The sequence below is a fragment of the Chlorocebus sabaeus genome, chromosome 20, assembly GCF_047675955.1.
Source record: "Chlorocebus sabaeus isolate Y175 chromosome 20, mChlSab1.0.hap1, whole genome shotgun sequence".
NCBI lineage: Eukaryota > Metazoa > Chordata > Mammalia > Primates > Cercopithecidae > Chlorocebus > Chlorocebus sabaeus.
Window position 1 is genome coordinate 44572693 of NC_132923.1, and position 17967 is coordinate 44590659.

The 17967-nt window shown below is 38.7% G+C and overlaps 2 protein-coding genes across 2 annotated transcripts in view; both read right to left on the minus strand.

The window, feature by feature from the left end:
- Positions 1-2006: 2006 nt before the first annotated feature.
- LOC103225898 (lysophosphatidylcholine acyltransferase 2B-like) lies at positions 2007-2719 on the minus strand. The gene is given in 2 exon segments (XM_007981147.3): positions 2007-2629; positions 2632-2719. Coding segments are annotated over 2 exon segments (711 nt in total).
- Positions 2720-6309: 3590 nt separating this feature from the next.
- Positions 6310-17967, minus strand: part of EPHX4 (epoxide hydrolase 4) — a 35373-nt gene continuing 23715 nt past the window's right edge. The window contains exon 7 of the mRNA XM_073008583.1: positions 6310-7329. Coding sequence (XP_072864684.1) covers positions 7098-7329 — 232 coding nt within the window. The 3' untranslated portion in view covers positions 6310-7097. The remainder of the gene's footprint in view (positions 7330-17967) is intronic.

The window sequence follows — 17967 nt, forward strand, 5'->3', positions numbered from 1 at the left end:
GCATTTTTAAGATTCAGTCACAGTGAAACTAAGTAGGGGATTCAGTGAGTAGGACTGATGGGGTATGTTTATCAGTTCACATTCACTTCTATGTCTAGATAGGTTGTTGCTCCCTGTCCTGGTATAGGAATGGTTTCCAGGAATACTTTGCTGATTCATCCTGCATGGTGACATGAAGGGGTAGGGCCCAAGGGTCACATCACTATGTGAAGATGTCACATATCGACAGGTACTGGAAATAAGTGTGTAAATAAGTAGAGACTTCAATTCTCATTGATGCCTTATTGGAACAAAAGGAATATTCTCAGTAATGCAGAACATGTTAATTATAAACACAATTTTTTATGTTTTGATTAAAGTCATACAAAATGAAATTTGTCAAAATTCCTATATTTATGACCTATGTTTATGATATTTTTTCAGCTTTCCAGAAGTTGTAATCTGTTGTGATTTCTCATTCAAAATAATCACTTTTATATTTTAAAAAGGCAAGCAGGGGACAGGCATACCGTATATAAGTGTTGCAATGTGTTCCCAATACTATATCTTCCTAATATTTATTTTATCTTGAAAAATAAGAAAATTGGCCGGGCGCGGTGGCTCAAGCCTGTAATCCCAGCACTTTGGGAGGCCGAGACGGGCGGATCACGAGGTCAGGAGATCGAGACCATCCTGGCGAACACGGTGAAACCCCGCCTCTACTAAAAATACAAAAAACTAGCCGGGCGAGGTGGCGGGCGCCTGTAGTCCCAGCTACTCCGGAGGCTGAGGCAGGAGAATGGCGTAAACCCGGGAGGCGGAGCTTGTAGTGAGCTGAGATCCGGCCACTGCACTCCAGCCTGGGCGACAGAGCCAGACTCCGTCTCAAAAAAAAAAAAAAAAAAAAAAAAGAAAAATAAGAAAATTAGGCCAGGCACGGTGGTTCGTGCCTGTAATTCCAGCACTTTGGGAGGCCAAGGAGGGCGGATCACCTGAGGTCGGGAGTTTGAGACCAACCTGACCAACACTGAGAAACCCCGTCTCTACTAAAAATACAAAATTAGCCAGGTGTGGTGGCTCATGCCTGTAATCCCAGGCATATCGGGAGGTTGAGGCAGGAGAATTACTTGAACCCAGGAGGCAGAGGTTGCAGTGAGCCAAGATTGCACCATTGCACTCCAGCCTGGGCAATAAGAATGAAACTCTGCCTCAAAAAATAATAATAATAAATAAGAAAAATAAGAAAATTGAGGCTACTTTTTGAATGACTAAAGAGGTATTTATATAGCTCTTTCCTTTTTTTGGAGGAAATGCAAATGGTAATTTAATGTTTTTATTTACTGTCAGTGTAGCTTTTTTTTTTTTTTTTGAGATGGGATCTCTGTCACTCAAGCTGATACAGTGGCACAATATCCGCTCACTGCAACATCTGGCTCAAGTGATCCTCCTATCTCAGCCTCCTGAGTAGCTGGGACTACAGGCGCATACCACCACACTAGGCTAATTTTGTATTTTTTTTAGAGATGGGGTTTTGCCCTGTTGCCCGGACTGGTCTCAAACTCCTGGTCTCAAGCGATTCTTCCACCTCAGCCTCCCAAAGTGCTGGGATTATAGGCGTGAGCCACCGTGCCTGCCCCAGTATAGCTCTTAATGTGATATTTCTTCTGCAACAGTGAGGGAGAGGTGATAGGCTTTAATGTTCCTCTGGCCTTATTTTAGCATTAAAGACAATAAAGGCACTAACTAGAACCCTGCTGGGTGAACAAGATTTATGACTAGATCACTTATTCTTCTACATTTAGGTCACATTAAAACAAACACTATCTTAAGAAAGAAGAAAAATAGATACTATAAAATCTAACTGAAATATTCCTCAAGCATATTTTAAATATCATAATTGCCTATGCCTCTTAGAGTGTAAACTACTGAGTTTTTCCTCAAAGAGTAATTTTTACTTCAATCATCATTTCTACCAGAAGATACTTTCACTATTTTCGGGGCTAACCTGTAACATTTGAATACAGTGATTAAAACTGTACTCTTTGGGATAATGAATATATATAGGCTGCCTGTAGGTCTAGGTGTGAATTAAGTAACTTGGGATATGCTGGATGCTTCAGGGCAAATTTCTTAAATTTCTCATATGAAATGTACACTGATTTCTGTCCAGCTATTTCCTGAAAGAGCCTGGAAACATCAAGATCTGGCACTCCAAAAGCTGCCTGAAGTATAGCAGCAAACTCCTGTTCTGTTATTAAGCCATCCGCATCAAGATCAAAAAGCTTAAAGGACATTTGCAGACTCTTTACAATGTTGGCAGGATTGCATAGGACAGTCAGACTTATTACATACTCTCTGAAGTCTATGCTGCCATCATTATTCCTGCCAAAGAGGGCAAAAAGTTGTCTCAAGGGCTCTGAAATTGGGAGTTTTAAATAACTTGAAAATTCTTCAATTCCTATCTTCCCTCCTTTTGAGGCAACTGCAATTGCAGCATATTCATCCAAATGCTGATGAATGTTATCCCTATCTAACTTCAACTTCTGGCTAATTTTTGTAAATTCCACCAAACCAGCTTCTATGGGTAGTTGAAGGTTACCTGCGGAGATCATCAGTCTGCAGTCTTCATAAGTGTGCTCTGTCCCAGGCACCCCAGAGCATTTGCCATGTTGACGCGTACTGTATTGGCAAAAAGGATGGGGTCTTTTTTTATTTCATCATTTCGGATATAAACAGGCATAAACGCAACTTCTACCCTGGTGAAGGGTTGACTGAGGATCAATATACATGCCTGTAAATCCCTGCCAGGTCCAGATTGCCATGTCCAGGGTGTTTGGGTACTTGAGCAGCACTGGCTACACAGGAACACCTGGACAGAAGGCCTCTAGTTTAAAAGTGACTAGATGGGAGCGATTGGTGCACACACCTTCTAGGAAGATCAGAATCTGTGGCCACTTCTTTCCAAATGTCACTCACTTCAGGATTTCATCCTTAGTATTCTTTTTTTTTTTTTTTTTTGAGACAAAGTCTCGCTCTGTCGCCTGGGCTGGAGTGCAGTGGCCGGATCTCAGCTCACTGCAAGCTCCGCTTCCCGGGTTCACGCCATTCTCCTGCCTCAGCCTCCGGAGTAGCTGGGACTACAGGCGCCCGCCACCTCGCCCGGCTAGTTTTTTGTATTTTTTAGTAGAGACGGGGTTTCACCGGGTTAGCCAGGATAGTCTCGATCTGTTGACCTCGTGATCCGCTCGTCTCGGCCTCCCAAAGTGCTGGGATTACAGGCTTGAGCCACCGCGCCTGGCCTCATCCTTAGTATTCTTCCTGGAATTGGGGTCTTCTCGGATCACAAGCACCAGCTGTGTTGACAGTAGGAATTTCCCAGTCAATGGGATCTGCACATTTTGACTTGCAGAGAACATTGAGGGTAACCCTGCCATCACACAGTGGATTGAGTCAAAGAAAGTGGAGTGTGGTGCTGTAATGAAGATAGGGGCTTTGTATTGGGTTGCCTTTTTCCCTTTCACTTTAGCCAGGAACCCTGCTAAAAAGAAAGTCACCTGAACCATGAGCTTGAGTACTGGTTTCACCAGTTTTTTTTCCAACTCTTGGCAGGGTTGTAGGATTTGAGCAGGATAGCCAAAGGTGGAAAGCATGGCCACTGGCCAGAGGAAGAGGAAGACCATGCAGGACATTTGTACCCACCAGGATGATACAGGTCCAGCACCATGCACCGAACGAAGCATGTCGACTGAGGGTACAAGGATTTGATTATCTCCTGCGTGATCCCAGACTCCTTCGCCTCCAACTCAGAGTCTGTGGACTGCAGAGTCATGAAATCAACTTAGTAGACTCAGGCTGTGTGTAGCCTGGATTTGGGGGCAGCCTTTGGCATGCACCCCTTCCCCACATCCAATTGCTTTTTCTGTTTGCACATAATTAGAACTCTTAGAGGCAATTGTAGGTTAATAGAAAGTGCTGCATTACCTTTAAAATCAGAAAAATCAAAGCTGGTAAATGATGTAACAGGAGAATTCAAATCATAGCAACAGCACAATCTTTTTTTCTTTTTTTGCAAATATCTTGCTTTTGACATATACTTAATAAATTATTTTCACATAGCAATTTCTGATGTTAAATTAGGTATATATTATGTACTATTAGGGATATATTAATTCGAATAGATGAATATTATTAAAAATTACAACTTTTAATTTAGGTGCCATTACCTGTTTTTACTTACTGTGAGCTGCTTTGGCAGCTAGTAAGTCAAATTCACTTACTTGCCCTACAAATAGATTTCTAGAGATAGTAATAACTGTTTATCATAAGAGGTTTAACTGATGGCACCCTTGAAGCTTTATATCTGTTACAAGTACTTTTCCATATCCATTGAAAATTAGAGTACATTCATTGTAATAGGCCAGAATTGTCCATGGAACGTTTGATTGATAAAATTCTTAATATTTGTCCACATGAACTTGTCAGCTTCCTAAATTGACAGAAGTAGCAACAACAAAAAATCTTAAAATCACTTTTGTCAGTAACAGATTTTTATTAAAATAAGTCAGGATTACTTTACTGTGTCAACACATCCCATTCTTTCCCTTGTTGCTGCCCTTCCGGAGGAGTCAAGAGGGAAGCACCAAGTTGGTATGAACCAGGCTTTTTTCTATACCTTGTGGCATTTGCAACTCTGACAATGTTCTATAGAATATTCCGATGTTTACTAATTGCTAACTTTAATTCCTTTTCCCTCCCAAAATTAAAACTCAAATTGTAGGTTCCTGAGAGATGTATCCATCTATTGAAACACACCAGATTGCTGCTAAAACAGGAAGAGTGGCATGGATACCAAAGTCTGCTAAATGGTATCTGATGTAAGTGGGATCATGGGCTTTACCACCAGATGGCTCTAGGTCAGATCTTAGCTCCAGCACTTACACTATGGGCATTGGCAAAGCTACACATTAAATCACATTTTTACTATTTGTAAATTGGTGATACCTACCTTGCATGTTCTTATGAAGCTGTTATATAGAAAATTGGACTTTTATTGTAAATACAAGTTGCTATGATAAAATAATGAGAATTCTTAGGGACATTCTCCTTTGTTCTGTCATGATCAGATCTATGCTTAATGCAGGAAGCAATCCTTTCATCAATTTAGGGCTTATCTGTTATGTGATGGGATTTGGCAGTGTTACTGGTTGCCTCCCATGTTAAAGGAGAACAACCTAAGAGAATGAGTAGTAGTCCCTTGAGTTGGTATTGTTCTCTATTCTGTAACTCTTTTCCAACTCTTACTTATAATGTTCATTTCTACTTTTGAACCCTTGTTTAATTTAACTGCATTCTATATATGCCTCTCTTGTGTTTTTTTTTGGACAGACTCTTGCTCTTGCCCAGGCTGGAATGCAGTGGCGCGATCTTAGCTCACTGCGACCTCCGCCTCCTAGGTTCAAGCAATTCTCCTCCCTCAGCCTCCCGAGCAGCTGGGATTACAGGCATTTGCCACCATCCCTGGCTAATTTTTGTATTTTTGGTAGAGATGAGGTTTCACCATGTTGGCCAGACTGGTCTCGAACTCCTGACCTCAGGTGATCCACCCACCTCAGCCTCCCAAAGTGCTGGAATTACAAGCGTGAGCCACTGCACTTGGCCCTTAAGGCTTCTTATGGGAAAGTTCTATGTTACCACCTTATCTTTCTTTTATATTTCCCCCCCCACCCCCAGTCCCTAGCAGTATGCCACATATATTATTTATTCATTAAGCAAATATTTGAGTGCCTACAATATGCCAGGCCCTTAGTCTAGAGTTGGGTATCAGTTAACAAAACAACAAAAGAAACCCTGCCCTGTGGAGCTTAGATTCTAGTGCACACAAGGCATGTAGTATTCAATTCTTCTTGCACTGAATGGAGTAAAAGGGTCCTTTCCTTTCTTTTCCCTCTCCCTTTCCCTTTCTGTTTCAACAGAGTCTCACTCCATTGCCCAGGCTGGAGTGCAATGGCCCAATCATGGTTCACTACAACCTCGAGCTCCTGGACACAAGCTGTCTTCTCACCTCAGCCTCTTGAGTAGCTGGGACTTCAGGTGTGCACCTCTACGCCTGCCTACTTTTATTTTTTATTTATTTTTGGTAGAGTCGAGGTTTCACCATGTTGACCAGGCTGGTCTCAAACTCCTGGCCTCAAGCGATTCTCCCGCCTTGGTTTCCCAGAGTGCTGAGATTATAGGCATGAGCCACCACGCCCAGTCAAGATGTCAGCTTTAAAAAATGGTTCAATGCCGGGCGCGGTGGCTCAAGCCTGTAATCCCAGCACTTTGGGAGGCCGAGACGGGCGGATCACGAGGTCAGGAGATCGAGACTATCCTGGCTAACACAGTGAAACCCCCGTCTCTACTAAAAAATACAAAAAAATAGCCGGGCGAGGTGGCAGGCGCCTGTAGTCCCAGTTACTCGGGAGGCTGAGGCAGGAGACGGGAGGCGGAGCTTGCAGTGAGCTGAGATCCGGCCACTGCACTCCAGCCTGGGCGACAGCGCGAGACTCTGTCTCAAAAAAAAAATGGTTTAATGTTCCCAGTATAAATAGTATATGGCCCATTTTAAAAATGCATATTCATTTAGTTATATTTGCCTTCAAACTAATAGATATACTATAAATCCAAAAGAGATTTGATAATATAACTTTTTAATGGGTAAAAGTAGTAAAAAGAACTTTTGAACAATAGAATGAAAATTTATATCATTGCAGGTTTGCCTCACAATATAGCACAGCTAATCTTTAATATACATTTGTAAAAGGCACCATATGTTAACAGAGTGAGAAAAAGCAAGAAACCAAAGCGGAGCCACTTACTCCAAACTTCCTTTTTGTACAAGTATATATATTTTAAGGCAGATGCTTGTCTGTGCAAAATACACCAGAAGAAAATCAACATTGTATTACATGTTCACACGATCTCAGATTTTTTTCAATACCATTTTGTCAGGATATTTATTTATGATAAAGCACATTAAAACAGTTTTTTTCCTAATAAAACATAAAGAAGTTGATGAACAATTTTTAAAAATTACTTAGAGATTTCATTACAGACCCTTCATAGAAGATAAAGAAAAGTCAATCTTTTTTTCTTGTTTCTTCTTTTAGAAATGTCCATATCAATTTGTTCACTATGTCAGGTTGGTCTTGCTGAAGCCAATGACTGGCTTCTGACAAAATAGTTAGCCTGAAATAGTTTTTAACATAAATCTTTGTGACTTCAGCCATCTCAACCTCCATGAATGCGTCATTCTCTCCCCACAGTAGTAGTGTTGGTGTGGTCACCATGTGATGTTTGAGAGGCAGGCAGCTATAAAAACAAAATACATGGGCCTGAGATTCACTGTCAAAGTTAAAATGACATTTTCCTACACTGCCCCATTAGGCCATTCATTCTCAAAGGGGGCAGTCTTGCTTCTAGAAGGGTGAAAATTGTGTTCTTGGGAGGGTGAAAAAAAATCTTACTCTTTGCATATAAAAAGCATGGATATACATACAGCACATAAGCAGATATTAAAATTTCACAGGGTGGGGGTGATTAGGGGAAAAAATGTCTAAAAAGGTTCCTTAGGAAAGTGATAATGAAAAAGTGATTGAGAAACAATGCATTAAGTAATCAACATTTACTATAAAATATTTAAAAGGCTATTTAAGAAAAGGTCCAATAAAATTTAAATTGGATGAGGCTAGTAAAATGTATGATAAAAGCTGTAAGTTAAATAGGAAATTCATCACTATGAGGAGTAATTTGTTTTAAAAGGATTCCAGAATTTCTGAATGGTGTAATGAAAGAGAGATTTAAACTATTTATATGTTACTGTTTAGCTTTATTTTAAAATTGTTCTTAGATAATCTGATGCATTTTATGTGAAAATTGGAACTGAAAACTCAAAAAATATATTCGGACTGAGCTTTAATATTACATGATACTATATTTTGCAGGAAGATTATTTTTTAAAACTAAGTTTTTGTTGTGTGTATGTATGTTTTTAAAATTAATTTGAGATGGGGTCTTGCTATGTTGACCAGGCTGGTCTCAAACTCCTGGCTTCAAGTGAGCCTCCCATCTTGGCCTCCCAAAGCACTGGGATTACAGGCATGAGCCAGCACACCTGGCCTATATTTTCTTAAGTACAGAAAAGTATGAAGAACAAAAATAAAATCATTTATAATTCCATTATCAAAAGGGTAATATTTTGGCATTTTCTATGCATATTCTTGAAACCATACTATAAATATAATGCAATATAGACAATTTATACACAATACACGTATGCAAATTTCACATTAAATGATATCAAGAATTTTCTAATTTCATAACATTTTTCAAAAAAATCGTAAAAGATACTAGTTTATGGCATAACTCATAAATGACTATTCCCCTATAATTGAATATTTAGGTTTTGTGGTATTTCTCCTTGTTTTAAATTATGCTATAATAAGTATTTTATGCCCAGATTTTTCTTGGCATTTCTGATAATCCCTTTGGACTACAGCCTAGAAGTAGAATTCCTGAGCTAAAGGGAACAAATATTTTTGAAGCTTTTGACATCTTCTGTTACTGTTTTTCAGAAAAGTTGATGGTATTAATTATACTCCTATTGATTAAGAATGAAAACGAACATCTAACTGTCACATTTTTACTAGTCACATTTTTACTAGTAAATAAAAAAGCCTAAATTGTGGCAATTCAGAGTTGACAGCAGGATATTACACATGCCCACCATGGACTGGACTTCTGACACCACACAAGTGGCCAACATTTGGTTGTAATGCTCCTAAAAATTAAGTTCTTTGTAAATGGGTAAATTGATAGAAAAATGTATTCTATACTTACTAACTCATGGGTTAGAATGCAAACTTTAGAGCCGGGCACGATGGCTCACACACCCCAGCACTTAGGGAGGCCAAGGTGGGCAGATCACCTGAGGTCAGGAGTTCAAGACCAGCCTGGCCAACATGGCGAAACCTTGTCTCTACTAAAAATACAAAAATTAGCCGGGTGTGGTGGCACATGCCTGTAATCCCAGCTACTCAGGAGGCCGAGGCAGGAGAATTGCTTGAACCCAGGAGGCAGAGGTTGCTGTGAGCTGAGATCGCACTATTGCACTCCAGTCTGGGGAACAGAGCAAACTCCATCTTTTTTTTTTTTTTTTTTTTTTTTTTTTGAGACAGAGTCTCGCTCTGCAGCCCAGGCTGGAGTGCAGTGGCCGGATCTCAGCTCACTGCAAGCTCCGCCTCCCGGGTTTACGCCATTCTCCTGCCTCAGCCTCCCGAGTAGTTGGGACTACAGGCGCTCGCCACCGCGCCCGGCTAGTTTTTTTTTTTTTTGTATTTTTTAGTAGAGACGGGGTTTCACCGTGTTAGCCAGCATGGTCTCGATCTCCTGACCTCGTGATCCGCCCGTCTCGGCCTCCAAAAGTGCTGGGATTACAGGCTTGAGCCACCGCGCCCAGCCGCAAACTCCATCTTAAAAAAAAAAAAAAAAAAGAATGCAAACTTTAAAGCCACTTACATTCTACAGCACAATAATATTCAAAACCAAACCATTTTCTAACAGTTATTCGCATGGTTTAGCAATATCGGTGCACAGAACAATTGAATTAGTAAAGTAAGCGGAGTTTTTTTTTTTGTGACAGAGTCTCACTCTGTCGCCCAGGCTGGAGTGCAGTGGCCGGATCTCAGCTCACTGCAAGCTCCGCCTCCCGGGTTTACGCCATTCTCCTGCCTCAGCCTCCCGTGTAAGCGGAATTTTAAAGGACTTAGTCAAAGAGCAAAAAGAAATATAAACTCTTCATCAAATCGAAATAGAGATAAAAGAGAGGAGTTTCCAGAAAACAGAAGAAAAGCATATTCTCTGGTCCTGAGGTTTCAAATTACTAAATTTCACATTAAATATGTTACATATGAAATAATCAGTAATTAAGATGATATTTTGGTTTTTATCTGCTGACTCATTTGATTTCTCAACTGGTTCAAACACTGAGCAGCAAAAAGAGGTGCTATTTGTCAGATTCCCCCTACCCAACAGTAATACATGCATTTATACAAATATATAAAGGTGTTTTGGATGCATTTAATATATAAATGGTATCATACTCCATATATCCTTCTACAACTTGTTTTTGTGCCTTAATATATTTTTAAGATTTATTCATTGATGATGATGAGGTAGGAGGTGGGACTCCACTCTGGACCAGATTGAAGACTGGCTGAAACTGGTAAGAGGCACCAAAAGTACTTCTCTATATGACATGCCCACCAGTGCCATGACACTTTACCATTGCTGTGGCAACACCCAGAAGTTACCACCCCTTTTCTAGAAATTTAGAAGTTAGAAAATTAGAAATTACATGTCCCTTAACTTGCATGTAATTAAAAGTGGGTATAAAGATGAATGCAGAACTGCCCCTGAGCCGCTACTGTGGGCACACTACGTATAGGTTAGACCTTCTCTGTAAGGAGCAGTACCTTTGCTGTTGCTGTACACTGCTGTTTCAATAAAAGTTGCTGTCTAACACCACCAGCTTGCCCTTGAATCTTCCTGGGCAAAACCAAGAACCCTTCCAGGCAAAGCTCCAATTTTGGGGTTTGCCTGCCCTGCATCAATGATACATGAAGTTCTACTTCACTCATTTTCATTCCTGTATAGAATTCCATCATATGATTATACTGCAATTGATCCATTCTTCTGTTAAAAGACATTTTAAAATGTCCATTTTGATAATTCAAATAATAACCAAATTCATTCTTGTACACATCCACTTATGCACATGTACAACAGTTTCCTTACAGTACATCCCCAGAAATAGAACTGCTTTTCAGAGCATACACATCTCAACCTTACTTGATATTGTCAAATTGTTTTTCAAACTGATTGTATGTTCCACAAGCAGCATGTAAAAATTCTCTTTGCTCTACTTCACTGCCAACATGTTCTTAATTGGTTAATTTTTTTCCAATCAAATGAGTGTGAAACATTTTCACTTACCTGATGTACCAGATACTGCTCCACAAAACTTCTTCCCTTCCACCATAGTGTTTTAAAAAATCCAATTTTTAGCAGGACAATTGGTCATCCAGAATTCCTAAACTTCCTATTGCTAGGTGAGGATGTAATGTGTGCCCAGCATGCCCTCTCTGACCCTTCCCACTTCCCACTGACAAATGCAGATGTGGTGGTAAGCCACCATGGACCACACAGACAAGGGCAACACCCTATGTATAACAGAACAACAAAACAGAAAGCACCAAGGCTTCTGACCAAAGAAAAACATAACTGTGATGATTTCACAGAGCAAACCCGCACCAGCCTAGACTTTTACTTGTGAGAGAAAGAAATTCCATCTTGTTTTTGCCATTTATTTCATCTCTCTCTTACAAGCAGTAACACCTATGTTCTATACCTGGCTACCATTAGGGTTCGGCATCTTTCATGTGTTTATTGGCTGTTAGATTCCTTTTCTGTGAATTGCTTTCTCATATCCTTTATCCATTTTTTGATTGAGCTCCTTTTTTTCATATTGATTTGGAGGTATTCTTTATTATACTCTAGATATTAATTCTAAATTAATTGTGTATTGCAAATAACTTCTACCCACCTAAGGTTGCTCATCATTTTATATCTTTTGACATATAGATATTTTAAAATATTAATGTAGTCAAATGTATCAGTCTTCACAATTTGAGAGCTAGTTGTGCTTTATTTAAGAAATCCTTCCCACATGAGGTCATGAAAGTTTTATTTTCTAGACATTTTAAAGTTTTATTATCACAGATGGGTTTTTATTTCCCTAAAGCTTATTTTTATTTTATTTTATTCTACTATTTTAGATTCAGGGGGTACACATGTGGTTTGTTACATGGGTATACTGTATGATGCTTTGGGCTTCCATTGATCCTGTCATCCAAATAATGAACATAGTTCCCAACAGGAAGTTTTCCAACCCTTGCTGCCCTCCCTCCCTCCACCATTTTAGAGTCCCATTGTCTATTGTGCCCATCTTTATGTCCATGAATACCCAATGCCTGAAGCTTATTTTTTGTTTGGTAAAATAAAATATAGGGACCTAATTTAGTTTTATTCTATATGCATATCCAATTAGTCCAACAAAATTTATTGAATCTTCACCACTGGTTTAAAATGCTATCTCTGTCATATCGAGTTCCCCCATATGTGGTTCTGTTTTGGGGTTTTCTTGTCTGTTTCGTCAGTTTGTTCATCCCAGAGTGAACACCATATTCTGTTTATTTTATAGCTTTATTATAAGTCTTGATATCTAATAGAGCTATTCACCCACCTATTCTTTCTTCTTCTTTTTTTTTTTTTGAGACAGTGTCTCACTCTGTCACCTAGGCTAGAGTGCGGTGGCATCATCTTGGCTTACTGCAACCTCAAGTGATTCTTGTGCCTCAGCCATCCAAGTAGTTGGGATTACAGGCATGCACCACCAAGTCCAGATAATTTTTTGTATTTTTAGTAGAGATGGGGTTTTGCCATGTTGGCCAGGCTGGTCTTGAACTCCTGGCCTCATGTGATCCACCCACCTCGGCCTCCCAAAGTGCTGGGATTACAGGCGTGAGCCACCGCCCCCGGCTACCTATTCTTTTCTTTAAAATGATCTTGGTCATTCTTGGTCCTATGCTTTCCCATATAAATATTAAAATCAGCTTGTCAAGTTTCATTTTAAAACTTTCTTATGGTTTTCACTGAAGTTGCATTAAGTTCATAGAATAATTTGGGGAGAATCCAGTAACTATTTTTTATTTTTAATGATTAATTTTAAAACTATTTTTTTTTTTTGAGACAGGGTCTTGCTCTGTCACCCAGGCTAGAATGCGCTGGCAGCATCATAGCTCACTGCAGCCTTGAATTCCTGGGCTCAAGTGATCCTTCCACCTGAACCTCCTGAGTAGCTGGGACTGCAGAGGCATGCCACAAAACCTGGCTAATTAAAAAAAAAAAAAAATTTTTTTTGTAGACACATGGTCTCACTGTGTTGCAGGCTGGTCTCTAACTCCTGGCTTCAAGCAGTCCTCCCACTTCAGCCTCCCAAAGTGCTGGGATTACAGGCACGAGTCACTGTACCTGGCCCCAAGAACTTTATGATACTGTAGTTTGCCACTCATGAACATGATAAACCAGAGCTGGTTTTCAGTAGTTTATACCAGCAAGTCTGTATCAATTGTGAAATTATTAAAATACTTCTGGGCGGGGCAGGGTGGCTCATACCTGTTATCCCAACACTTTGAGATGGTATCCTTTGAGGCCAGGAGTTTGAGGCTGGAGTGAACTGTGATCATGCCACTGCACTCCAGTCTGGGCAATAACAAAGTGAGACCCTGTCTCAAAAAAACCAAAAAACAAAAAACTTCTCTACTGGTTGGTAAATAGTCACTGTTCTAAGCCCATATTATTTAATGTCTTAGAATAAATTTTGATAATGCATAAAGGTCATCTTTTGTTAGAGTCATTCCTATATGCCTTAGAATTTTTTGTTGCGTTTGCAGGTGCATCTGTTTAAGAAATATGTGTTTTATAATGGTTGTTGGTTTGTGAGACTATAATTTTGTATCTTGAACTTTTATATATCAACTCTGCTGAGCTGTTTTAATTTTGATAATTTTTCTGTAGATTCTCCTAGTTTTTCTAGATATATAAACACATTGTCTATGAATTATTATTTCTTCCTTCCTTGATTCTCCTGGTTTTTCTAGATATATAAACACATTATCTGTGAATTATTATTTCTTCCTTCCCCGATTCTCACTTTTTTTCCCTTATCTTACATGCTGGCTAAGACATAATACAGTGGTGAACAGAAGCACTTATAGTAATCAAGTTTATTTATGTATTAATTTTTTTTGAGACAGGGTCTCACTCTGTCGCTGAGGCTGGAGTGCAATGACGGATCTGGGCTCACTGCAACCTCCGCCTCCTGGGTTCAAGCGATTCTCGTGCCTCAACCTCCAGAATAGCTGGGATTACAGGCGCCCACCACCACACCCAGGTAATTTTTTGTATTTTTAGTAGAGACTGGGTTTTGCTATGTTGGCCAGGCTGGTCTTGAACTCTGGGCCTCATGCGATCCACCCACCTTGGCCTACCAAAGTGCTGGGGTTCCAGGCGTGAGCCACTGCACCTGGCCCCTCGAGTTTATCTTTATTCTTTATTTTTGAAAGAAATGCTTTTAGTGTTTCATCACAAAATGATGTTTACTATAGGTTTTTGGTAGACAAAGTTCCCTTCTTCATTGTTGTGGTAGTGGAACCGTAATATGATTAACAGAAAGGCACCAGCTGACACAGAATATCAAGTTTAATGACAAAGGAAAAAGAAACTTACAAAGATGGTTTCATAAAGCAGGAGATAATATATTACTCTCTCAGATACCAGTAGAACTTTCCAGGTTCTCCAAAGTTTCCCATGGAAATACAACTGTAGAGAGCACTACAAATGTATTACTTACTTTGTAATACAAAGCAAGTATTTTAGTATTTTAATAGAGGTCTTGTATACCCTTGGCCCCAACTCCTGAAGAATCTTCTATGCCTGCCAGCTCTCCAGGTGCAAACAATCAGTGGAAAACACCCTCAATGTTTTATTATTATTATTTCTTTTCTGGAACAATTGAGTAAAGCAAAGGTCTGTTTCCCAGAAATATCCCTTCAGCAGATGCAGGCTTATCCCACCTATCTGAGGTCCACTCCTTTCTCCTCTATTTCTAGATTACTAAGAATTGTTGCATGAATGTGCATTAAATTTTATTAAACGCTTTTTCTTAATTGATTTAGCTGGTCATAGTTTCCCTTTTAATCTGTTAATGTCATAATTAAATTAATGGGTTTTTTTGTTTTTTTTTTTTTCAGACTGAGTTTCGCTCTTGTTCTCCAGGCTGGAGTGCATTGGCGCCATCTTGGCTTACCGCAACCTCCGCCTCCCAGCTTCAAGTGCTTCTTCTGCCTCAGCCTCCGGAGCAGCTGGGATTACAGGCATGCACCACCACGCCCAGCCAATTTTGTATTTTTAGTAGAGATAGGGTTTCTCCATGTTGGTCAGACTGGTATCGAACTCTCGATGTCAGGTGATCCGCCTGACTCGGCCTTCCAAAATGCTGGGATTACAGGCATGAGCCACTGCGCCCAGCCTAATTAATGATTTTTAATGCTAACTCATCCTTGGTTTAATTTTTTAATGCATACTGAATTCAGTTTGATATTTTATTTTGAATGTGTGGATCTATGTTTATAACCTAAATTGACCTATAATTTGCCTGTCTTATTCAATCCTTGTTTTGGTATGAAAGTTATATTAGCCTCATAAGATGAACTGAAGTATATCTTCCTTTTATAATATCTGAAAGAGTATTTAACAGTGGGATTTTCTGTGGTAAAACTTACCTGTAGGCTGAGTGTTATGGCTCACACCTGTAATCCCAACACTTTGGGAGGCTGAGGTGGGTGGATCACCTGCGGTCAGGAGTTTGAGATCAGCCTGGCCAACATGGTGAAACCCTGTCTCTATTAAAAATACAAAAATTAGCCGGACACAGTGGCACAAGACTGTAATCTAAGTTACTCCGGAGGCTGAGGCAGGAGAATCACTTGAACCCGGGAGGTGGAGGTTACAGTGAGCCGAGATTGTGCCACTGCACTCCAGCCTGGATGACAGAGCAAGACTCCATCTCAAAAAAAAAAAACAAACTTACCTGTAAAACCATCTAGGCTTCTATGTATAGCTGTGTATTTGTATGTCTATGTGTATTACTATAGATATGCTTTAAATTCATATTGGTTAGCTGTAAGTCTTTTCATGTTTTTGAATTCTTCATGAGTAGTTTTGGATAAGTTATGTTTTTCTTAAAAATTGCCCGTTTTGCCAAAGTCCTAAAATTTGTTAACTTAAACATTTATACCTTAATATCTGTAATACTTGTATTGATAGTTATGTTTATTTACTGCTTTCTGGTTTCTAACTTTGTTTATTTGTGCCTTCTGTTTTTTCTTAACCATTCTTGCCAATAGCTTATCTATCTTAGTAGTCTTCAAATAATCGGCTTTTGGTTTTGCCACTTCTCTCTATTGTGTCTTTGTTTTCTATTGTATTAATTTTTGCTTTATATGTGTAATTTAAATTGTTTGTCTCCTAATTTATTTTTGTTTACATGCTCTTTTTCTAACTTCTTAAGTTGAACTCTTATGTCACTGATTTTCAATATTTTCTAATATAATCTTTAAAGCTATATATTTCTTCCTAAGTATTGTTTTAACTATTCCTGATGTTTTGAAATATCATTTTTTCTAAGTTTTTACTAATTTCATAGATTTTTTACCCATAGTTATTCAGAAGTCAAATTTCTGAATATATGAAGTTTTCTAAAAGTTTGTTGCTATTGTTATTGATTTCTACTGTAATGTGTTCAGATAAAATAATCTACGTAATATTTTTTGGTATTGGTTAAGATTTTGCTTTGTAGTCAAGTATGTAATCAATCTTCATAAATATTCTTTACATTATTGAATAGGCTGGGTACAGTGGCTCACACCTGTAATCCCAGCACTTTGGGAGGCTGAGGTGGGAGGATCACTTAAGACCAGGATTTGGAGACTAGCCTAGGCAACACAGTGACACCTCACCACTATTTTAAAAAGAAAAGAAAAGAATGTGTATTTTTCTGATTGTTACGTGCAGAGTTGTACAGATCAAAGATATTAATAGAGTTGTTGAAATCTTCTATATCCTTGTTAATTTGTTTCTGCTTGATTGATCAACTTTAGAGAGAGGTGGGTTTAAATCTCCTATAGTAATTATGGATTTGTCCATTTTTTCTTGTAAGTCTATTACATTTTGCTTTATTACCTGATGCTTTGTTATACATTTAGAATTCTCTTTTTGCAGTATAGGTCCTATAGCTAGTCTTATTCCCAGTTCATCCTGGTTCCTCAGGTCCAAATTTTGGCAAGTCTTTGGATGAGGATATAGTCCCAAGGAGGCTTAGGTTAATAAATGAGGGCTGTTTTCATGCCTGACTATAATGTACTATACCTTATTTGTAGTCTTAATGTGCATTACATAGCCCTGTTGTTAATGATATACTCAGCTTTGCTTATCTATATAAAGAATTACTTGGGGAGGGGGGTCAGTGAGCTTCTAGAGGTCTAATGTACCTTTCCCTCAATGAGATTTAATGTACAATCAGCTAGTTTAAAAATCCATCTTTTGCCTTGATAAAACTGTTTTGAAGTTTATAGGCCTGCTCGCTCTCATTCTCTCTCTCTCTGCTAATTAACAGGATTCCAGTGACTACTCTTGGGAATGCAAGTCCTCCTAATAAACAACTGTTAGTAAAAGAATCTCGGAAAGATGAGAATATTTTCCCTCTTTCCTTATAGATACTTACAACGTACTGTTCTACAACTCAAAGCAAGCACTATAAAAAGATAAATTGAAAACATGTTTGAAAACTGTCATTCTTGTCTCCTATCCAAAATTAAGATTTTAAATCTTTTTTCCTTAATATAAAAAAAGACTTGTTTGAAAATGTGCCATTCTCTCTATTTTCTCTTTACAAATGTTATTTGTAAAACCAAACAAACAAAAAACAAACAAGAAAACATGAACTTCAGACACTGTTACTTCAGACATTGTTGCTATATCCTATAAAATATAACCTGTAGCCTCTGCAATCTATCTGCCTTTCTAATCATTGCCTTGCATGATAAACTGTTACCTACAAAGACCATTTAAATTAACATCTCTGTTTTGCTAAAGATATATATATATATTTGTAAATTTGTTCTTGTTATTCAAAAAAGATTTGGATTTACCTCTTCTTTCCTCATTCATATAATCTCATGACTCCCTTTGGATTCCACAGAGTTTGAAAGATTTTGTTGTATTTAAACCAATACCTGCTGTAACTTTCCATCTCTTACTTTCAACCATTTT